The sequence below is a fragment of the Engystomops pustulosus genome, chromosome 7 (assembly GCF_040894005.1).
Source record: "Engystomops pustulosus chromosome 7, aEngPut4.maternal, whole genome shotgun sequence".
NCBI lineage: Eukaryota > Metazoa > Chordata > Amphibia > Anura > Leptodactylidae > Engystomops > Engystomops pustulosus.
Window position 1 is genome coordinate 20,141,484 of NC_092417.1, and position 25,364 is coordinate 20,166,847.

Consider the following 25,364-nt stretch of genomic DNA (forward strand, 5'->3'; position numbering starts at 1 on the left):
AGGGGGAGGAGATAAGCTGTGACATCATCTATTGTCATTAGTGATGTAATGATGGGTCAGTGTTATCTATATAGAGGTCACTGTGCAGGGAGGAGGAGATAAACTGTGACATCATCTATTGTCAGTAGTGATGTAATGATGGGTCAGTGTTATCTATATAGAGGACATTATACAGGAGGAGGAGATAAGCTGTGACATCATCTATTGTCAGTAGTGATGTAATGATGGGTCAGTGTTATCTATATAGAGGTCATTATACAGGGAGGAGGAGATAAGCTGTGACATTGTCTATTGTCAGTAGTGATGTAATGATGGGTCAGTGTTATCTATATAGAGGACATTGTACAGGGAGGGGGAGGAGATAAGCAGTGACATCATCTATTGTCATTAGTGATGTAATGATGGGTCAGTGTTATCTATATAGTGGTCACTGTACAGGGAGGAGGAGATAAGCTGTGACATCATCTATTGTCAGTAGTGATGTAATGATGGTCAGTGTTATCTATATAGAGGTCATTGTACAGGGAGGAGGAGGAGATAAGCTGTGACATCATCTATTGTCAGTAGTGATGTAATGATGGGTCAGTGTTATCTATATAGAGGACATTATACAGGAGGAGGAGATAAGCTGTGACATCATCTATTGTCAGTAGTGATGTAATGATGGGTCAGTGTTATCTATATAGAGGTCATTGTACAGGGAGGGGAGGAGATAAGCTGTGACATCATCTATTGTCAGTAGTGATGTAATGATGGGTCAGTGTTATCTATATAGAGGTCATTATACAGGGAGGAGGAGATAAGCTGTGACATCATCTATTGTCAGTAGTGATGTAATGATGGGTCAGTGTTATCTATATAGAGGACATTGTACAGGGAGGGGGGAGATAAGCTGTGACATCATCTATTGTCAGTAGTGATGTAATGATGGGTCAGTGTTATCTATATAGAGGTCATTATACTGGAAGGGGGAGGAGATAAGCTGTGACATCATCTATTGCCAGTAGTAATGTAATGATAGGTCAGTGTTATCTATATAGAGGTCATTGTACAGGGAGGGGAGGAGATAAGCTGTGACATCATCTATTGTCAGTAGTGATGTAATGATGGGTCAGTGTTATCTATATAGAGGTCATTGTACAGGGATGGGGCGAAGATAAGCTGTGACATCATCTATTGTCAGTAGTGATGTAATGATGGGTCAGTGTTATCTAAATAGAGGTAATTGTACAGGGAGGGGGAGGAGATAAGCTGTGACATCATCTATTGTCAGTAGTGATGTAATGATGGGTCAGTGTTATCTATATAGAGGTCATTATACAGGAGGAGGAGATAAGCTGTGACATCATCTATTGTCAGTAGTGATGTAATGATGGGTCAGCGTTATCTATATAGAGGTCATTATACAGGGAGGGGGAGGAGATAAGCTGTGACATCATCTATTGTCAGTAGTGATGTAATTATGGGTCAGTATTATCTATATAGAGGACATTGTACAGGGAGGGCGGAGGAGATAAGCTGTGACATCATCTATTGTCAGTAGTGATGTAATGATGGGTCAGTGTTATCTATATAGAGGTCATTGTACATGGAGGGGGAGGAGATAAGCTGTGACATCATCTATTGTCAGTAGTGATGTAATGATGGGTCAGTGTTATCTATATAGAGGTCATTGTACAGGGAGGGGGAGGAGATAAGCTGTGACATCATCTATTGTCAGTAGTGATGTAATGATGGGTCAGTGTTATCTATATAGAGGTCATTGTAAGGGGAGGGGGGGAGATAAGCTGTGACATCATCTATTGTCAGTAGTTATGTAATGATGGGTCAGTGTTATCTATATAGAGGTCATTGTACAGGGAGGGGGAGGAGATAAGCTGTGACATCATCTATTGTCAGTAGTGATGTAATGATGGGTCAGTGTTATCTATATAGAGGTCATTGTACAGGGAGGGGGAGGAGATAAGCTGTGACATCATCTATTGTCAGTAGTGATGTAATGATGGGTCAGCGTTATCTATATAGAGGTCATTGTACTGGGAGGAGGAGATAAGCTGTGACATCATCTATTGTCAGTAGTGATGTAATGATGGGTCAGTGTTATCTATATAGAGGTCATTGTACAGGGAGGGGGGAGGAGATAAGCTGTGACATCATCTATTGTCAGTAGTGATGTAATGATGGGTCAGTGTTATCTATATAGAGGTCATTGTACAAGGAGGGGAGGAGATAAGCTGTGACATCATCTATTGTCAGTAGTGATGTAATGATGGGTCAGTGTTATCTATATAGAGGTCATTGTACAGGGAGGGGGAGGAGATAAGCTGTGACATCATCTATTGTCAGTAGTGATGTAATGATGGGTCAGTGTTATCTATATAGAGGTCATTGTACAGGGAGGGGGAGGAGATAAGCTGTGACATCATCTATTGTCAGTAGTGATGTAATGATGGGTCAGTGTTATCTATATAGAGGTCATTGTACAGGGAGGAGGAGGAGATAAGCTGTGACATCATCTATTGTCAGTAGTGATGTAATGATGGGTCAGTGTCTATATAAATCAGGGTGATATCTGTAAGATATAGTAATTTTTATTAAATAAAGATAGTGACATGCCACTTTTGTTTGAAATTTTTTTATATAGAAAAAAATAATATGTTAAATGTAAAAAGTTTTTTTTTCCGGTGACACGTTCTCTATAAATGAATCAGTTCTTTGCCTGGATGTTGTTATATATGGGTTATGGCGCCTCCTGTTGTTCAGTTCTAAACCTTTTGCCATATGCCTGCAGTTCTACAAAGCCGCACTTGCTCAATTTCGATGAGGAATGAAGCTGTTATTATCATATATACGGTATTTGCTTTTTTATGAGAAAGCCTCAGAAAACGAGTCGGTGAGATGACATGGGTTGAGGCCCTCTGGCTGCAGCTGTTGTTTGTGTCCCTCGTTGTGTCGGGGGGGGTGAGGTTTTCTCATGGACGGATTGGAGGCCAATCATCTTCTGGAAGATACACATCTCAGTAGAGTCAGTGCCCGCTGGTCTGCAGAGCTTGTGCCAGGCTGGAGAGGTCTACACAATGAATGGAGACGTGGACCCTCAGGCCATCGGAATGGTAGTGGGAGATCTTCACATTGTTAGTAATGTGTTAGCATGTTGAGACTTTGTGCGATTCAACGTTCATGTTTGTGGAGGACCCTAAGAAAAAAGAGAAAAGTATCAAAGAAATATGAAGACCCATCGTCCAATCGGATTTAGTGACGATGAGTCTTCCACCAACCCAACCACCAAAGAGGTCTCAGCACCCAGAGGGAGTCATAACAGCAAATCACCCCCACCAATCCCATACTGATGACCTATCTAGCAGGAAGGTCCTCAGTATGAAGAATTACTGAAGGACTGTGAAGACGTTGAGGGGGGTCTAGCTCTATGAACCCACCTTTTTTCTCATCGGCTCTTATACTGAGATACATTATTAGCGGCAGCAGGAACAGGACACATTGTAGAGGCTTTATGATCAGAAGATGAAGAGATCTCCCACCTAGAAAGAAAAATTAAAAATGACCGGAAATCACCACTGAACCCCCCCCCCCCATTACACAGGGAGGACAATGACGTGATGGTGACCCTGTGTCCTTTGCTTGACAAAGGTCGGTATGACAGGTGTAACGTTGCTGGAGGTGGAATAGACACCATTTTTTTCACTATATTGGAGTGCTGCCATTTTCCTTTTGGATATGTAATATATATAAAGGCAGTTACGAACAAGATAGGTACCAGAGGTTTGCTCTTAAGTGGAATCTGTATGTATGTCGAAACTGTATATTTTATAATTGTCGATCCAGAGAAAAAATTTTTTTGTCCCAGTGACAATTGGAATTTCAAATTTTTTGCTGTAATTGGACGAAGGATTATCAATAAAGCTTCATTACAGACACTTTATAGCTGATCATTGCAGCCTGGGACTATAGTAACATCCAGAGACTTCACCAGAGGTCACAGTGGGCAGAGGGGTCCGTCTGTAACTAGGGGTCGTCTATAAGTCGGGTGTCCTTAAGTAGGGGCCCGCCTGTATATTTATATATGTATATATTTCTTGAAAAAAATTGTACTTGGTCTGATTTTCGGGGGTCCTGTTTTCAGGAAAATAGGGTATAACATAAATCAAGTGAAGTATTGGCAGTGCAATATAGATATAAATTTGGGAGAGCGCTATAACAAATATATACGGATAGGAGGAAGCCATAAATACAAAATGAGGGGTTTTATGTATCTATATAATGCAATAAGAGATTTCTGCTTCGAGATAAATAAGTGATAGAGATACCAGTGGATACAGACGGCGCCAGGGGATAGTAGATAATTGTTTAAATGCTCCACACTGCATCTTGCTCAAATAACATACATTTTTATGAAGATTACGCGTTTCAGAGGAAACTGCCCCTTCATCAGATGTAATAATACAGAACATAGTACATAGTGGGGGTCATTTACTAAGGGCCTGAATCGCGTTTTTTCCGATGGGTTATCCGAATATTTCTGATTTGCGCCGATTTTCCTTGAATTGCCCCGGGATTTTGGCGCACGCGATCGGATTGTGGCGCATCGGCGCTGGCATGCAAGCGATGGAAGTTGGGGGGCGTGGCCGTAAGAAAACCCGACTGATTCGGAAAAACCAGTGCACTCCGAGGGAATTCAGCGCAGCAGCAACACCTGGTGGACATCGGGCGCATTGCCTTAGTGAATCGCCGGAAGACCCGAATCCTCCGCAGAGAACGCGCCGCTGGATCGTGAATGAACCGTAAGTAAATCTACTCCAGTGTGTTTGGGGTTACACTAAAGAGAACAATTGTTACATTACTTTTTATCACTATATAATATCACACACTTATACACAGCCACACACACACACACTTATACACAGCCACACACACACACACACACACTTATACACAGCCACACACACACACACTTATACACAGCCACACACACACACTTATACACAGCCACACACACACATATACACAGCCACAAACACTTACACACCGCTACACACACATATACACAGCCACACACACATATACAGGCATACACACTTATACACAGCTACACACATATTGTAGGAGATTAGCTCCGGGGATCGTCGTCTCCTAAGCAGACGACCAGCACACACAGGGAATTCACACAATGTGAGTAAGGTTAAGACTGGCCTCAGACAGCTTTATTTGGCAGTACACAAACTCAAAACATAAAATAACACCTAAGCCTCTCCGGCACTAACTAAACATCGAGGTTTCCTACCTCACCAGGTGCTGGCCTACTGCCAGCCACCCCAAAAACACAGTAACAGTTCACTGCCACCGCTCCACAGGCCTTTGCCGTAGCCTGTCTCTTCCCCAGGGTGGAGCCCAGTGTGAAGTCTGCCCCATGTATTAGTGCAGCCCCTCCAGCTGAAAACTAATCAACTTAATTAGACAGACCCAACTTTTCCAGGCCTGTCTTCTACTCAGCTTTTCATAAGGCAAAATGCACATTTTATGCCCAAAAGCTTCTCTAGTGGCAGCCACCCTGCCACAATATATACAGGCATACACACTTATACACAGCTACACACACTTATACACAGCCACACACACTTATACACAGCCACACATACTTATACACAGCCACACACACACTTATACACAGCCACACACACATATACACAGCCACACACACATATACACAGCCACACACACTTATACACAGCCACACACATATATACACAGCCACACACATATATACACAGCCACACACATATATACACAGCCACACACATATATACACAGCCACACACACTTATACACAGCCACACACATATATACACAGCCACAAACACTTACACACCGCTACACACACTTATACACAGCCACACACATATATACACAGCCACACACACTTATACACAGCCACACACATATATACACAGCCACAAACACTTACACACCGCTACACACACATATACACAGCCACACACACATATCCACAGCCGAACACACTTATACACAGCTACACACACTTATACACAGCCACACACACTTATACACAGCCGCACACATATATACACAGCCACACACACTTATACACAGCCACACACACTTATACACAGCCACACACTCTTATACACAGCCACACACACATATATACACAGCCACACACACTTATACAGAGCCACACACACTTATACACAGCCACACACATATATACACAGCTACACACACTTATACACAGCCACACACACTTATACACAGCCACACACACTTATACACAGCCACACACTCTTATACACAGCCACACACACATATATACACAGCCACACACACTTATACAGAGCCACACACACTTATACACAGCCACACACATATATACACAGCTACACACACTTATACACAGCCACACACACTTATACACAGCCACACACACTTACACACAGCTACACACACATATACACAGCTACACACACTTATACACAGCCACACACACTGTTACACAGCCACACACATATATACACAGCTACACACACTTATACACAGCCACACACACTTATACACAGCCACACACACTTACACACAGCTACACACACATATACACAGCTACACACACTTATACACAGCCACACACACTGTTACACAGTAGGCCTCACCTCTCTCGCCTGCAGCTGCACATATGTCCTTCACCTGGATGGAGACGTTCTTGCCCTCGACCGGGTTCCAGACTATACAGTGGATTGTCATGGCCCGGGAGTCGCTCTTTACTGCCGTCTGCAAGTATTCTTCCTGTACATTTAGTCCATATAATACTCCAGCGTCTGATAATAGCCACGTCAGGGGGAGATGTGATTGGCTTGTACTGGATGGTGTGGTACAATGGAGAGTGAAGTTACAGAGGTCCGCGGTGTCCTCCATCACCTCAGCGCTTATGTGTGGGCGAGGAACAGGTTCTATAGACATAAAGCACAGAAATAAGATGGTATATAAACCATAGCTGCAGTACTAGCCCCCAGTACTAGTGATAGGAGGACACACTTCCCCCTGCTGGTGTGATGATGTGAGGGCCATGGTACAGGACAGTCACCCCTAGTAGTGATAGGAGGACACACTGCCCCCTGCTGGTGTGATGATGTGGGGGCCATGGTACAGGACAGTCACCCCTAGTAGTGATAGGAGGACACACTGCCCCCTGCTGGTGTGATGATGTGGGGGCCATGGTATAGGACAGTCACCTCTAGTAATGATAGGAGGACACACTGCCCCCTGCTGGTGTGATGATGTGGGGGCCATGGTATAGGACAGTCACCCCTAGTAGTGATAGGAGGACACACTGCCCCCTGCTGGTGTGATGATGTGGGGGCCATGGTATAGGATAGTCACCCCTAGTAGTGATTGGAGGACACACTGCCCCCTGCTGGTGTGATGATGTGGGGGCCATGGTATAGGACAGTCACTACTAGTAGTGATAGGAGGACACACTGCCCCCTGCTGGTGTGATGATGTGGGGGCCATGGTATAGGATAGTCACCCCTAGTAGTGATTGGAGGACACACAGCCCCCTGCTGGTGTGATGATGTGGGGGCCATGGTATAAGACAGTCATCCCTAGTAGTGATAGGAGGACACACTGCCCCCGGCTGGTGTGATGATGTGGGGGCCATGGTGTAGGACAGTCACCCCTAGTAGTGATAGGAGGACACACTGCCCCCTGCTGGTGTGATGATGTGGGGGCCATGGTATAAGATAGTCACCCCTAGTAGTGATTGGAGGACACACTGCCCCCTGCTGGTGTGATGATGTGGGGGCCATGGTATAGGACAGTCACTACTAGTAGTGATAGGAGGACACACTGCCCCCTGCTGGTGTGATGATGTGGGGGCCATGGTATAGGATAGTCACCCCTAGTAGTGATTGGAGGACACACAGCCCCCTGCTGGTGTGATGATGTGGGGGCCATGGTATAGGACAGTCATCCCTAGTAGTGATAGGAGGACACACTGCCCCCGGCTGGTGTGATGATGTGGGGGCCATGGTGTAGGACAGTCACCCCTAGTAGTGATAGGAGGACACACTGCCCCCTGCTGGTGTGATGATGTGGGGGCGATGGTATAGGATAGTCACCCCTAGTAGTGATAGGAGGACACACTGCCCCCTGCTGGTGTGATGATGTGGGGGCCATGGTATAGGACAGTCATCCCTAGAAGTGATAGGAGGACACACTGCCCACTGCTGGTGTGATGATGTGGGGGCCATGGTATAGGACAGTCACCCCTAGTAGTGATAGGAGGACACACTGCCCCCTGCTGGTGTGATGATGTGGGGGCCATGGTATAGGACTGTCACCCCTAGTAGTGATAGTAGAACACTGCCCCCTGCTGGTGTGATGATGTGGGGCCATGGTATAGGACAGTCACCCCTAGAAGTGATAGGAGGACACACTGCCCCCTGCTGGTGTGATGATGTGGGGCCATGGTATAGGACAGTCACCCCTAGTAGTAATAGGAGGACACACTGCCCCCTGCTGGTGTGATGATGTGAACATTACATTTGTTACTGGAATTATTAATGCAACTATTATATTTTACTAAGTCATTATATTTTCATTATAGGAGACACCCCACATTATAGAGACACCACGCACCATAGAGTGTGACATTCCATGAATAGTTTTCTGGTATTCTATTTTCTTGTACAACGTCAATCCTGTAAATCCCGGCGTCCTCCATAGTCAGGTTCCTTATGGTCAATGTAAGAGGGTCTTCAGACTTTTGTAGACGCCCAGTGAACTGAGTGTGAGGTGAATGATGGTTATCCCCAGCAATGAGCATTATCAAGACACCTCCTCCGCTCCCATCAAACCACCATCTTACTACACTTATTGTGGCCGTCTTCTCTGTAGGAACATATGAGAAAGTGACCTCCTCGTGTAGTAGAGCCGGTGTATGCTCCACTGCTTCACCTCCTACAGACACAGAACATAACAAATAATTATAAGATATATAATAATAAGATATATCCGCTGGGCACTGATAGGTCGTCAGCCTGGAGTCTTATAGAAACTCCTGGGCCCAACATAAAGCCAGATCTGTAAAGATCAGTTGTAAATTTACAATATGCTACAATATAATTGTATTACAGTACATTGTAAGTGCAATCAGACCCCCTTGGGTTAAAGTACCTTAAGGGGCCTGAAATAATACAAATTCTGCATTGGTGAGTTCTCTCAATTAAAACATAACTTTTATTCCAAACATCTAAAATTAAAATATGCTGAACAAACAACTCGAATGCTCGGGTAGTATACCTAATAAAACTACAAAATTGAGCCCAAATGACTGAATTCAGCTCACACTTTAAAACCAATGTTACCAATGCTACTATACAGTATGGAACGGACCATTGCTGGAGGTGATTGTGGAGAGGCCAGGATATATGAAACCCCCCTCATTTCCTGACTGTCCAAGGTCCAAGTTCATGTGATAGGATGATTTCGGTCACATGGTAAAAAAGACCCTAGTTCATCCCTATTACCTCCTGGCCCCAGAGTTTTATTGCTCCCGCCCTTACAAGGGCAGTCCCATTATTGACCTATTAGGTGCTCTATCCTCGCCCTACACGTTTCATCCTATTTTCTGCATAGTCAACCATCAGGAGCTTCACTGAGGTGATTAGAGCCAAGGGGTGTCCCACAAGACTGGTAATGTCTATGGGGTAAAAAATATCCCACTGCTGGGACATGGGAACAGAGGGGTTCTCCATTCACATTTGGAGCCTCTGCTGCGGAGCACTGATTCGGCTCCATATCCGCCTCCTCCTGGATGTTTCTGGGGTTTTTTGGGGTCTGTACATGGGGGAGAAAAAGTTATGGCTTTTTGAATGTAGAGAGGAGAAACAAAAAGGTAAAAATGGAAAAAGGCCAGATCTTGTAGGGGATTGAGGACGGTCTATAAGCTCACGAATCACAGGCAGGTAACACAGGGCTCTTTAAAAGTATTCCAGATGCTTCCTGTTTCCATCATTTTGGAAAAAAAATTATCTCCGTGCACCATGGGCGGGGCCATGCACCATGGGCGGGGCCGTGCGCCTTTTTTTTCATTCTAAATTGCCCGGCACCACTTTGAAGCCCCTTCATCCTTTGCATAAAGAATGTGTGTAAAGAATAATAGGAATCTCAGGAGCAGTTGGAGTTCTGGAAGGAGATTGTCTCCGGTGTCTGAGAACAGCTTCCAGTCAAGAAAAGAAGCACAAAAAAGTCCCGTAAGATGTTCACTAGTGATGAACGCACCCAAACCGCAAAGTCCGGGATCGTACAGAACTTCATTATCGAACTTCATCGTACCGAACTTATTAAGTGCCACTTTAATGCCAGTGGCATTTAAACAGTAAGCAACCACAACTGGTGCCAGTACTGATTGTGGGTGTTACTGGTGGGGGTTCGGTACCTGGATGTGTATTTTGATGGGTCTGCTCATCACTAATGCTTACTATAATTTAACTATAATGGGGCTCATTTACTAAGGGTCAAGCTGCTCATTTGTCCGACTTTGTACCTTTTTCGGGGATTACAAGGCATGGACAGGTATTTAACAGGGGTCTGCGTTGGGATTGTGTTGCACCCGATCGTTCTTTGGCGCAGCTGCGCTGGCTTCTATGCGACAGAAAATAGGGGGGCGGGCCGTCGGACGATCCGACTGATTCGGACTGAGCGCAGGATTTAACTTTCAAATTGTGTCGCAAGATCAAGCAGTTACATGCACCAGGAAGAAGAAGGTGAACTCCGGTGCACCTGAGCGGGGAAGCGACACATGCAGGATATCGGGCGCACTGTGAATAGTGCCAGAGTGCCTTATCGTTGGACAACGCACTTTCGGGGAACGCGTCAGGATGGATAAGTAAATGTGCCCCAATATTTCAAGTTATATCCAGCAGTGTTGCTCTCATTCTGCAAGGACTTGCCTCTCTGTGTCTAGAAGAGAGGCAAGCCCCCGCCCAGAACTTTACATTGTAAAGGGTTAATGTTTCCATGTTCCTCTCCATTCCCACCAGCATTACTGTATATTTAGCTGGTGATTTCAGCTACAGAGACGGCATGTTAAAGGGCGACACAAGTTTACAACAAAATTTGAAGTTCTCTTTTAATTTTTGCAAAGCAGATGTGGACATATAAGGGAGGCCGTTTGCACAATAAACCACATTACTCGATAGAACGTTGCTAAATAAGTCCGGAAAAATCTGATGTATTCAGAACTAATGTATGTGGAAGATCATGACACTAGGATATCAGAGATGTAGGAACTGCTCGCTCTTATAGTGACATTGCCACCAGATTTTACCCCATTAAACTAGCAGCCCCCTCGGGCAGTGATGGCGAACCTTTAAGAGACCGAGTGCCCAAACTGCAAACCAAAATCCACTTAATTACAGTTACGTGCCAACATGGCATTTTAAGCCGCAACTTATTGCTACCAGTTCTTCCAAATCATGTAATCGTATCGGCCCCCTGAGGCCACCAATACAGTTGAAGGAAGGAGGACAAATTCTCTCCAGGGTCTCTCTGTACAGGAAGAATGGTGGGTCCAGCAGGATGGCTTCCAAAGATAATGCACTTCTTTCAACACCTGGGGTGATGGCCTGGGTGCCCACAGAAAGGGCTCTGAGTGCCACCTCTGGCACCCGTGCCATAGGTTCGCCACCACTGCCCTAGGGAAAGGTAAGAAATGTCCTTTCTAAAAATCCCACTCCTCAGAGTCCTAAAAATGCCCCATCCATTGCCCATTGCCTCTTCATCCACAACATCTCCATCAGACTCCATCACTAAGGTCCAGAGCTGAGTTTTTCGGCAGAATGTTCTCCATTATTTGGTTTACTTAGTCCTACATAATACCACCATCTACTATATAGGGTTCCATCAGCCCTTGATGGATCATCTCATTCTACTGATTGTCTGAGGTCACCAGTGATGACCTTATCTCCTGGGATGTCTCTCGGATGGATGGCATTCTATAAATTATTTAGGAAAAACTCCAGACTCACCTGGAACAAGCAGGATCAGGACTGTTAATAGAGCGTAGAAACCTTTCACGGATTCCTGGGGCTTCATGTTGAAGATGATGAGTGCGGTGGTGGAGAAAGAGGAAACGAACGAGGGACGTGGATGTTGTAAGGGAAATGACACAATCTTACAGGTCAGAGAAGGAAGGGGATGACGTCAACAAAAAAATAAAAAATATAGATATTTTTTGACACTCACGTATCTGTCTCAGTCTTGCCCTTTGGATGTATCTGATGTAAATGAGGAGTTGCAGAACAAGACGCAGCAAATGACACTTTTTTCTTGGAAACGTTGCAGTATTTCTTCATTTTGGACGACCCAATCAGAGGTTTCAAAGGAATTTTTGACAGTTTGGGGTTAGACAGATTTAGTATTATTTATATACATATGCAACACCCTCGCCGATGCAATGGCGAGGGAGTGTTTGCGAATACGTCCCACCTGCATGTACCCACATCACACTACATGGTCCTGATAGGACATAGGGGATATTGCAGTGGTGAATCCTGCCTGGCAAGGCAGAAGTTAAGTATTTTGTATGATGCAAGATGCTATTGTCCAATGATCTGTGTTACATCCTGTCCTTTGTAAGCTGAGATGTGATTGGAGGAGCAGCCACCACCTGACCAAAGGGAGGTAATAAAACCCCCTGGCCAGGAATGTTCTGGGGTTAGTCAAAAGATCTTCTAGAAGAGAGATTCCAGTGTAGGAGAATCCTAGAGATCAGTGAGTGAGTGAGCAATCTCTGTCTAGCCCATACCAGAGCAGGAAGAGCCTAGCCCCTGCCTCTGAAGAGTGGAGTCTAAGACTAGAGTTAGTGTAGTGAGGAAAAGGGGTATCATCTTACCTTTAGAGGTGATACCTGAAGCCCTACAGGACAAGCTGAAGCTTCCTACCAGGACACAGCTGCCTTCCCAGCCTGCCCTCTACATCCAGGCTGGTGAACTATCTCCTGAGGCTCCCTCCAAAAGCATCTCAGCACTCCATCTACCTGTTAAAGGCACGTTGCTGCTGTTCCTGCCGGTTCAAATAAAGAACTGTAAGTTGTTTTCTTCAACTTCTGTCTCCGTCTGGTCCCTGCTAATACGGCTGCCTTCATCACCGGGCACCCTGTCCATCACCCAGAGACTCACACTCGGGACATTAAAGGGGTTGCCCCAGGGAGATCCGCTATAGCAGCCTCTCCCTCATCATTTCTTGCCAACACCACCCTGCTGGAGACCTGCCAGGCTGTAGGACAGCCCTCCGGTTCCCCCGTACCAAGCACCGTGACAATAGCGTGCTTAGGCCGCAACCGCCAGCCACTCCGGTACCGCGGGCCCCGGCTGTCTCCAGGCCTCACCTCAAGGGCTAGGCCCCGGTGGGGGATGTTGCAAGTGGCGTCACGAACAGGATTGATACTTCTGTGCCTTATTACGGCATTAAAGACTTTCCTTTATTAAAAAGACTGTGCTGCCTAACCCTGCTGCCATCCGGGTTTAGGCCCAAGTAATTGTGTGTTTCTGGATTGAACTGTGTTAATGCTGCCACGTGCTGTCGAGCGCCGCTCCAGCACTCAAGAGGTTAATCCCTGCAAGAACTGTACCAGCTCTGCTACATCCGGCGCTGCCGCGCCTGAAGATTTTTACCTCAGAAACTGTGGCGCAGCAAGTAATTCCAGCCCGCCAAAACCCTTACTGGCGGGAAACCCAGACGACACCCCAAGCTCCACCCACGCGCGAAGGGCGCGAACCCCGCCTCCTGTGGCGCAGGCGCAGGAAAAATTAGAGCCCGCCACAGCTCTTGGCGGGAAGGACTTGGACTCCTCCCACTGGCTCGGGGCGGACTTCCTGCCCCGCCTCAGAGAAACGCCAGAACTCGTGCGGATTTTGGACAGTGAGGACAGCATCATGTGGGGTCCTCCGCCATTCCCTCCTGTGGAGCGTACCGAGTTCTTTGAAGTGTTGGAGACTATGGTCGTGGTCTCTGCCCAGCCGGTCCGGAGACCCTCCGCTGGACACCGGCTGCACCGAGGACTGACCCGGGCCTTCGTCACCAGGACGTATTTCCAAACGGTGACGGAGCACCAGGTACCACCCGGGCGTTTCCTCGTGCCTCTCCCGGCTACCATGCTGGTACCGCGGACCCACGTGGAGGCGCCACGTGGGGAGGCCCCGACTCCTGTCGAGCCAACGCCTGGGCCTATTGCTGCTGCTCCACCTGCTCCGAGGCCTACCATTCCCGCTGTGCGGCCTGCCAGCCCCGCTGTGACGGTTCCTGATACTCCGGCGGTTCCCGATCCTCCGGCACCTACCTGTCGCCCAAGGAGATCCGAGCCTGCACCGGAGCCACGAGCCCCAGCACCGGCACCTCCGCAGCCTCAAGGCCGAGGTGAGGCCGCCCGCCGGCGACTCCGAGACGCTGTCTCGGAACAGCGACGCCGAGAGAAGGAGGCCCAACGGTATATGGTCGGCCGGTCTACAGCTGGAGCTTGGGTGGAAAAGAACCGCACCACTGGCATGGTCCGGTTCTTCGACAAGCAACGTGGCTATGGCTTCGCCACCCAGGACTACACCGGACGGGAGGTATTTATTCCCCGCCGGTCTGTCAAGAGGCCTGACTTGCCGGAGAGACTGCACAATCTGAAGCCAGGAGAGTGCATCGAGTTCTCCCTGCAGGAGGGGCCCCAAGGACCACGGGCGGCTGGTGTGATCCGGATCCCGGACTCCGATGAGGACCGCTACCCATCGTACGACGAGCTGTATGAGGACGACGAGTGGCCGGAATCCCCGAACACTTCTTCTTCCTTGGCTGCGAGTCCCCGGGCGGTGACCCACGTGAATGCCCCATCCACGGTAATCGTGAGTACGGGTCCCATTGCCATCCATGGGCCGGGCATGATTCAGGGCGCCACCCCCACCGTCTCCCCTGCCGGGAGCATTGCCAGGTCCCGCGGCTCTTCTGTGGGAGATGACATCCCGGCTAGTGAACCTTGTCCGGAGGTTCCAACGAGGCCCACTTCTCCGCTTGCCGGTTACCAATGGGGTGATGTCCCGGCCCCAGAAGAACCGGAGCTGGAAGGAGCTGCGGCGCTGCCGCAGGTCCCTGTTTATTTCTTCCTGGACCCCTCCGTGGTCCCTGGCTCAGTTGAGCCCCCGGCTGGAACAGCCGACACCCCGGGCGACAGTGTTCCTCCCCCTGAAGGTCCGGAGGATGTTGCTGCACCTGCAGTACCCGCTACTGCCACCGGGTGTCCCCAGCCGGCACCTACTCCCGCTGAGGATGCACAGGATTCCTTGCTGGAGCTGGATCCTGTCTCTGCTGAACCCAGCGATGCAGAATAACCCCTGAAGGGCTGTAGCCCACTTCAGGTACTGTACATATTGTGTATTTATCTCCATTTTCCCTAAAGAGCCAGAGACTTTCCTGAGACTCTCATCCCTATTTATCTCAGTCAAGAGACATACCTTGAACTGATTATTGTCCTGTGCTATGATAGCACCCCTTCCTCTGCCACAGCAGAGATTCTTTCTTCAAAGGACTCTGTCCCTCTACACAAAGAGGAGACCCTTTGCTTCTCAGTGCACTTTTCCCCACATCAAGGGCTGTACCCAGAAGATGGACTTTGTCACTAGAGACCTTCTGTGAGACTTTTGCCAGATACTACAAGGAAAAGTTGCCATTTAATTTATTATCATTTTGCACTTAATGCCTTCCTTTTTAGGTATGGACATTCTGCTTGCACTCTTTATGCCTTTTCTTTGCAGGAAAAGAGACATTTATCTTGCTACCCTGAGTAGCCTATCTACCTCTGTAACGTTTGTAACGTTCAAGATGTGTACCCATTGGGCTGCTAAGCCAATGAGAATTTACCAAATGTTTGCACACTGTCATATATGCCAGTAGTCTGCATTAACCCTTTCATAGGCTTTACAGGTTGTAGTGTGGCTGTGTCGGACCGTCTTTTTGTGTAAAACACTGACCGCTACCTGATCCCTCAAACCGAGGTTTGCACATGGGGGTAGTCCGTAAACTGCGGGTCCTACGGGGACCGGGGGTGTTACACAGTTAGCACCTGGATGCCACCCATACATGGGTAAGGATGCCAGTCAGGAGGTACTCGTGTCGCATATGCTAACGCAATGCAGATATACACACACTATATAATTGCCTTGGTGCAAGGAGTGGATTACAGGACATGACACCACACCTTTCCTGCTGTACAGTTTGGTTTAATGGCGTCAGCGACCAACTGTCATACAGCTATATGTTTTTGTCTTAGTCCGACACCAACCCAGGTGCCTGTCTCCAGGACCATGGGCGGTTTGTCCCTACACCTCACATAGCCTGCACTTCCCAGAAGTGCCTTTATCCACCTCTGCCCCCTCAAACCATCTGTAGTCGAGCCGAGGGCGGCTCTTTCAATTGCCCCCGGGGTATGCAACACCCTCGCCGATGCAATGGCGAGGGAGTGTTTGCGAATACGTCCCACCTGCATGTACCCACATCACACTACATGGTCCTGATAGGACATAGGGGATATTGCAGTGGTGAATCCTGCCTGGCAAGGCAGAAGTTAAGTATTTTGTATGATGCTAGATGCTATTGTCCAATGATCTGTGTTACATCCTGTCCTTTGTAAGCTGAGATGTGATTGGAGGAGCAGCCACCACCTGACCAAAGGGAGGTAATAAAACCCCCTGGCCAGGAATGTTCTGGGGTTAGTCAAAAGATCTTCTAGAAGAGAGATTCCAGTGTAGGAGAATCCTAGAGATCAGTGAGTGAGTGAGCAATCTCTGTCTAGCCCATACCAGAGCAGGAAGAGCCTAGCCCCTGCCTCTGAAGAGTGGAGTCTAAGACTAGAGTTAGTGTAGTGAGGAAAAGGGGTATCATCTTACCTTTAAATGTGATACCTGAAGCCCTACAGGACAAGCTGAAGCTTCCTACCAGGACACAGCTGCCTCCCAGCCTGCCCTCTACTTCCAGGCTGGTGAACTATCTCCTGAGGCTCCCTCCAAAAGCATCTCAGCACTCCATCTACCTGTTAAAGGCACGTTGCTGCTGTTCCTGCCGGTTCAAATAAAGAACTGTAAGTTGTTTTCTTCAACTTCTGTCTCCGTCTGGTCCCTGCTAATACGGCTGCCTTCATCACCGGCACCCTGTCCATCACACAGAGACCCACACTCGGGACATTAAGGGGTTGCCCCAGGGAGATCCGCTATAGCAGCCTCTCCCTCATCATTTCTTGCCAACACCACCCTGCTGGAGACCTGCCAGGCTGTAGGACAGCCCTCCGGTTCCCCCGTACCAAGCACCGTGACAATAGCGTGCTTAGGCCGCAACCGCCAGCCACTCCGGTACCGCGGGCCCCGGCTGTCTCCAGGCCTCACCTCAAGGGCTAGGCCCCGGTGGGGGATGTTGCACATACTATATCCTGTGTTAGGTATCCGCTTATCAAAAATCCCAGGAAAACCGTGGTCCTCAGGTGATCATGTGATCTCTGTGAACGAGATTTAGTACCATGAAAGTCATCGCTTCCACCTGGTGAGTGGATGTCGGAGACTGTGGTATAAGGCAGAACCGTTGCAATCTAAAAGTAGAAACTTAACCCCTTAGTGACGCAGCCTGAAAAGGCTCTAGTGACAGGGGCATTTATAGTACTTTTTTTTTTAATTATTCTTAAATTGACTCAAAATGAGCATTATTAATGAACCCCCTATTATATTTTGGTTGTTTTGATACATAATGGGGCAGATTTACTTACCCGGTCCATTCGCGATCCAGCGGCGCCTTCTCTGCGGTGGATTCGGGTCCGGCCGGGATTCACTAAGGCAGTTCCTCTGCCGTCCACCAGGTGGCTCTGCTGCGCTGAAAAGCATCGGAACGCACTTGAATACACCGAGGCCGGCTGATTGAAGGTAAGTGCAAGCTCTGCGACACATTTTCCGTTTTTAAATGCGGCGGTTTTTCCGAATCCATCGGGTTATCGTTCAGCCATGCCCACCGATTTCCGTCGCGCGCATGCTTGATTCGATGCGCCACAATCCGATCGCGTGCACCAAAATCCCGGGGCACTTCAGGGGAAATCGGCGCAAATCGGAAATATTCGGGTAACACGTCTGGTAACCGCCAATCGGGCCCTTAGTAAATGACCCCCAATATGTATAGTCTCGGGCTATGGCAGTGTTTTATGTAGTGTAGCGGGGGATTATTTTTATATGGGGAAATGCAAGTGTATTTTTTATGAATATCTATTAATATTGTGTGTTTATACTTTATATGTCCCCCATGAGGTCATAAAATACCCCTGGGGGACATTTTTCCAGTTTTTTATTATTTTTTTTTTTTTTGCATCGACCCCCTGTGACTTCTGATGTTAATCACAGCAGTATTGGGTCTGGTGAGACATGACCGCCGAGTATATAGAGTGGGCGGCAGTGTCGGCTCTCCTCCTCTATGCATTGCGCTCCTTCAGCGCGATGCACGGAGAAGGGAGAAGCGGTAATAAACCACATCCTGCTATTTGTCTTTCTTAAAAAAATATTTTGACTTTTTTCTTTTTCTAACAATTTTATACGTTTTTAGAATGCTCCTCCCCCCCAGACAAAGGCATCTTTTCATGTAGGATGTAGTAGTGCTCCTCCTCCACGTTGTGCGCCTGAAGTTATTTACGTGAGGGTTATTTCCGTACGGTAACAGAAGAGTCCGATACATAGATAAATACGAAGAGCGGCATGAAATTCAGTGAATGTATATATATATATATAGTTCTATAGTATTTTGTGCTATTACACGTTTTGGGTTTATTTATATGAATTTGTAGAAATGTGTGTTGTTGGGTTTATAATTTGGACCTTATGATGTAGTTGTTTGTTTTTTGTAGTCAATTACAGTATTTATTATTGTATCTTATATATTTGCATTATTTGTATTGACATTTTATTACACTTGTTGTCTGAAATGATTTTCCTTACACCTTCACTATCAGATCTTTTCAACAAGCATTAAAAAAAAAAATTGGATTATAAATCATGCACAATAGTTTGGGAGTCATTGGGTCGTTTTGCTCCTTAGGGGCCGTCTTTAGGGAGGTCATGTGACCTACCCGGACACTATGATGCATTAATAATAATAGTGATAATGATAACTTTATTGTACTCAAAGAGGAAATACAGTTGTTGCTTCTACTCCATAAAAAAATAATACAATAATAAATCAGACATTAATACACATGCGCCAGCGTATGATAGCCCCACCGCTGCAAATTCGTAGCCCGATACATCAAGAGGCTTCCGCCTCTAGATGTAGCGGGGCGGGAGGCTGCGAAGCGTTTATCCTACGCCAGGCAGCAGCAAGTGCGCAGGCGCGGGGACAGTAACGCCCCATGCCGGCTCACTCCCGTCTGGCCACGCCCCCCCTTCATGCCCCTTCACGCCCCACTGGCGTGAAGGTGGCGGATCGGGGCAAATAATCGCAAAAGCTAGCAATAAGCTGGCATTTGCGATTATTTAAGGGCCACTGGCGTTGCGCAGAGGTCCTGATAAATATGCCCCAATGGGGCACATTTACTTACCCGTCCTGACGCATTCCCCAAAAGGGCATTGTTCAACCAGAATGCACTGTGCCACGATTCACTAAGATTCTGCGCCCGATATCCTGCATCTGTCGCTTCCCCGCTCAGGTCCGCCGGAGTTCACCTTCTTCTTCCCGGTGCATGTAAGTGCTTGATCTTGCGACACAATTTGAAAGTTAAATCCTGCGCTCAGTCCGGATCAGTCGGATCGTCACGCCCCCGGATTTCTGTCACATGAAAGCAGCGCAGCTGTGCCAAAATCCGATCACGTGCAACATAATCCCCTGCTAAATACCTGTCACAGCTGTGCGAATCCCAAAAAGTGTGACGAAAGTGCGTCCCTTAGTAAATAAACCCCAATCTCTTAACCCCTTAACGCTCTGCTCCGTAGCTCTACGATCGCGATCGCACGGAAGCAAAGAATAAAGTAGGCGTGTTATTTGGAGCGAAGAGTGAAAGTCGTAAAAACTGAGCCCACAAGCGTTTTTTTTTCAATTTTTCCACATTTGGAATTTTTTTTCAGCTTCGCAGTACACGGCATGTTAAAATAAATAACATTACGGGAAAGTAAAATTTGTTATGCACAAAATAAGCCCTCACACAGGTCTGTACATGTAAAAATGAAAAAGTTATGGATTTTTGAAGTTGGAGAGCGAGAAATGAGCCGAAAAACCCTGCGTCCTTAAGGTGTTAAAACATAAAGATATAGTAATAATCAAAACCTTTAAAAAAACCATAACCCCATAATAATAACGGTCATTATATCTCTGCACAGGTGGAGAACGCCTTTTGATAATTTCTTTGAATATATCTACTTCCCTTCTATCTATATAATATCACACATCACCTGATGAAGCCGCAGGGTAAAACGTACGTCGCAGTGTTTCCCTTCCTCCGCGTGTACCGTCAGTTTGACACAAAGTATATACAAGATGTGATCTTACTGTTCTATCGTATTCACTTTATGAGCAATTTTTGGGGTATTTAGGGAGGTATAATTTCAGCACTTGGGATTTAACTTTCAAATTGTGTCGCAAGCCCAAACACTTACATCCAACAGGAAGAAGAAGGTGAACTCCGGCGGACCTGAGCGGGGAAGCGACACATGCAGGATCTTAGTGAATCGACGCACAATGGATACAATTGTTGCACGGACAATGCACTTTCGTTAACTCCTCCGGACGGGTAAGTACATGTGCCCCTTTATCTTTCATAAATCCAGCAGATAATAAAACCTATGAAGTTATGAAATTCATAAATTGTAAAACAACTGGGGTGATCTATATACACTAGTACAATGCAGCTACCCAAAATTATATGTAGGTAAGTCTATTCAAGATTTCAGGAGAAGGATCTCTTTGTACCTTAGTACCAGGAAACCTCCCTGGCAAAACACGTTCACCAGGGACATAATGAAGATATGACGTGACAGAGGAGCATTGAACTTTGTGGACTTTAAAATATTTCCCCTAGACGCTGTTAGTTCCTCTTACTTTATTTCACATAAATCTATAGCCTACTATGTAGACCTGTAGCAAGGGTTACATATCTCTAATTAAAGAGAACCCAGTCATTTTAGACAGCTATAGAAGAAATAGTTTTAGAGTAGTCTCATTTACTACAAAAGACGGTCTGACAGGCGCTGTTTGGAAACTTGTTTACCACTTTAGAAACTTGCTGCCATAGAATATTATGGGGACCCAATGTAAGTCTATGGGAGAATGCTTTGTCATTGTTTGTGCTGCTCCCCAGTATTAGGTATATAAATAGAAGAGGTGTAGTCCCTACTGTCCTGCAGTTAGGGAGCAGAGTTTGGAAGAGGACACTCTGCCAGACTGCCTGAGTGACCAGAAGATGAAGGTAAGACAGGTTTGGATCAGTGTTATCTATATAGAGGTCATTGTACAGGGAGGGGGAGGAGATAAGCTGTGACATCATCTATTGTCAGGAGCAAAGTAATGATGGGAGGAGATAAATGGAGACAATTGCAAAAAAGAAACATAGTCGGGTGGACACTGCTCGTTATGGATTCTTTATGTTCTCCACCAGCCAATAGGCATTCTCCTGATTAATCGGGCTGGGATTAAGTGTGTATACCTGTATAAGGTCCAGTGTGGTGCTCTATTCCAAAGAAGCCACCGGATACATATTGTAAACAAAAAGAGGATATAGAACGGTAACCGGATGAAGGGCCGAGAGCGTGAAATGGCCATATTATACTTGTACCTATGTGATGTCCTGCAACATGTCCTTCCCTCCCCTCCGCATTTTTTCCTACTTTTGTCTGCTACATGTGAGTATTTCCTATAAATGGATCGTCTAGAAGATTCCATGGGATCCGTGCCGTTCCTTATCCTCTTTTTGTTTACGATAAATGGAGACATCATCAATTTTCAGTGGAAAGGAATCATTTTTGTCTAAATCTCCAATAACCAATAATAATGTCTTTAATATAGAAGTCTGGTTTTAAAAAAATGGTCATTTCTAGTGGGAATTCCCCCTTGTGGTGGGAAACCATTGGTTGAGGCCCCCAGGCTGCGGCTGTCGCTTGCGTCTCTAGGAATGTTGGGAGATGACGTTTTACCAGGGACTTGGCATCTTCTGGTAGGTACACGTCTTCCTTACATGACATAATGGCACAGTCGGCGCTGACTTGTCTGAAGAGCTTGCGCCAAGCTGGGATGGAAGCCACAATGTACCCTCTGGCTTTCAAATAAATGGTGGTGGAGAACCTCCAGATTGTAAATATTGGGTTAACATGTTGACACTTCATGTGATTCAATGCTCATATTCCTGGTGGATTCTGAGGAGAAATAGAAGAAAACGGTGGAGGAATATAATGACCCATCCTCAAACTTTTACACCCCCCACCCATACACATTGCCTGCAGGCTTTTTGCTCTGGACCCATCCCCCACAGGGGTGCTAGAACTCAGAGGCATTGGACCGCCACCAATCACATACTGATGACCTATCTAGGTCACTAGGTCATCAGTATGGAAGGCGGAATATGGGCAAGATGTTGAGGTGGGTCTAGTGCAGTGATGGCAAACCTTTTGGAGACAGAGTGCCCAAGCTACAACCAAAACCCACTTATATGTCACAAAGTGCCAACATGACAATGTAAGCAATAACTTACTGATCCCTGCTGTATCACAGGTTTTAATCGTATTGGCCTCCTGAGTTCACCATAAAGTAGAAAGATGATGGAGAAATTTGGATTATAGCTTCCCTCCAGGGTCCCATGAAGAGGAAGAATCAGGGGACCCAGAGCAGGAGCTCCAATGACAATCCATCTCTATCCAACCCTTCCTGCTCCTCCTGTAGTCCTGGCAGCCAAGGATGTTGCTTTAAAATAGCACTGAGCATAGCACGTCCTGGGCTGTATTGGATCACAGGGGCAAGCCTTGAGTCCTAGCTGGCAAATTCTGTGTTGGGGTGAATGCCTGGGTGCCCACAGAAAGGGCTCTGAGTGCCACCTCTGGCACCCGTGCCATAGGTTCGCCACCACTGATCTAGTGTATATGAATATTTATATGTACCCACCTTTTCTCTCATCAGCTCTTATCCTGAGATACATTATAAGCGGCACCAGGAAGAGGACACATTGTAGAGGCTTTATGATCAGAAGATAAAGCGATCTCCCACCTGGAAAGAAAATAATTGTGATTAAAACAAAATCTTAATGGGCATCTCTAAGGAAGCTTCGCTTTGCACCCCGTACAGGAGCCAAGGAGAAGAGGGAGCCGTCCAGGACCACTACACGTTTTGTGATGGCCACAGATTTGAGATTAGGGGAAGAGAATGCTACATATAGTGGGTACAGAAAGTATTCAGACCCCTTAAAATGTTTCACTCTTTGTTTCAGCTCAAGGTGAGTACGATGTTATTATTTTACATGGAGCTGTATTACTGGGGGGAGGTGCTGTGTACAGTGGGTATGGAAAGTGTTCAGACCCCTCAACGTTTTTATCTCTTCGTTTCTTTGCAGCCAATTGTTCAAAAATTTCTTTTGTTGCTCATTAATATACACTCTGCTCCCATCGTAACAGAAAAATACCAGAAATGTAGATATTTTCGCTAATTTATTAAACAAGACAAAATGAAATATCACATGGCCCCTTTGCTGTGACACTCATATTTAACTCACATAGAGTCCATTTGCTTCTGATCTCCCTTGAAATGGTTCTACTCCTTCATTGGAATCCGGATGTGTTTAATTAACCCCTTCCTGTCATTTGACGTAATAGTACTGCATGGTGGGAGGTGAGTTCCCGCATTATGCAGTATTATTACGTAAAGCTTCTGGAACGGAGCTAGTACCCGAAGTTGACCGGGCATGACCGCAGCATGCGAGGGGCTTGAAAAAGGGATTTGACACCCGGGGGGGCCTGGGGTCTGCCAGTGCACCGGGGCTGCGCAATGTATTCCGGTAACACACTGAGCAAGCTACCCTGTAAAAAAAAAACACTTACTGTATAAACCAAAACCTCGGCTAATACTTAAGTTTATAAAATAACAAACTCTGTACTTACCTTTCCGCAAAACCGCAGGTCCTCCGTATAGCCAATAAATTGTAACAATGCATAATCTGCTCTGATTGGCTCAGCTTCCCTTCAATGCCCTGGCGTGTGCCCATACAGCAGTCACCAACACATATGGGGGATTGTTATACTCAGGAGAGATTGGGAAGCATTTCGGTATTTTTCCACTGAGAATGTGTACATTTAAAAAAAAAAACACATTGGGGCACATTTACTAAGGGTCGCGCTGTGCACTTTTGTCGCACTATGCACGCTCTTCAAGGCTAAAATGGCCTGCACAGGTATTTCATAGGTGTGTGCCCTGCGATTGTGTCGCATGGGACCGTTTGTGGTGCAGCTGCGCTGCCTCCATTATCCTGTCCTCTCCTGCATTTCTTTCTTCTCGCCCAACCTTCTTGGGGGACTTGAATGAGTTTGTGATTTTGTAAAGATGCAACATTCTAGAAATCACAGACTTGGAACAACCAACATCTCTTACTACCCCAATCCCCACAGAGCATAGTACATACTCTGCCAAAGTGTCTTTGTATAAAAAATAGGTTTTACAGAAAAAAAGATATGTTATATTGTACCTTTCATTAGCATCTGCTGTGTGACTAGGCACTCGTCCCCTGGGAGTGGCTATAAAGGAGCACCCCCCTTCCCGGGAAGCAGCTCCTCCATGCGTCCTTCTTTTTCAAATAAATGAATAACTCCCATCACTAGGGATTGGCTGTAGAGGAGCAGGGGGCGTTGCTAAGCCAAGTGATGGGGGTTTTCATATATTTGAAAAGGACACATGGAGGAGTGGTCCTCTATAGCCACTCCCAGGGGACGATTGCCTAGTCACACAGCAGATGCTAATGAAAGGTTATAAAATATCTTTTTTTCTGTAAAAACAATTTTTTATACAAAAACTCTCTGGCAGTGTGTACTATGTTCTGTGGGGACTGGGGGTGTGCTAAAAATGGGTCTCCTGGTGACAGGTTCCCTTTAACACCAATAACCTGCAAGTATCTGAAAGTGTTCTCTAATCTTGATCAGAGTCTTTTACAATTATCTCATTTACATTTTATTCTTTAGAATTTATAACTTATAAAATAAGCTTAAACTACTTGTATTTTACTCCTGTAAGGATATAGACACATAGAACTGCCCAGTGACCTGGACATTTAGGGAATTGTGTGTTGTATATTAAGCCTCATGGACGCG

General features: G+C 46.4%; 1 protein-coding gene across 1 annotated transcript; it reads right to left on the reverse strand.

Annotated features, from left to right (window-relative positions):
* Positions 1-2,687: 2,687 nt before the first annotated feature.
* On the reverse strand, positions 2,688-12,175 carry LOC140068687 (SLAM family member 9-like). Its single transcript, XM_072114072.1, has 5 exons — positions 12,060-12,175; positions 8,668-8,988; positions 6,681-6,977; positions 3,438-3,539; positions 2,688-3,196 (listed from the first exon to the last, which is right to left on the reverse strand). Exons 1-5 carry the CDS (start codon positions 12,124-12,126, stop codon positions 3,147-3,149), a joined length of 837 nt encoding a protein of 278 aa, XP_071970173.1. The 5' UTR covers positions 12,127-12,175; the 3' UTR covers positions 2,688-3,146.
* Positions 12,176-25,364: the final 13,189 nt, after the last annotated feature.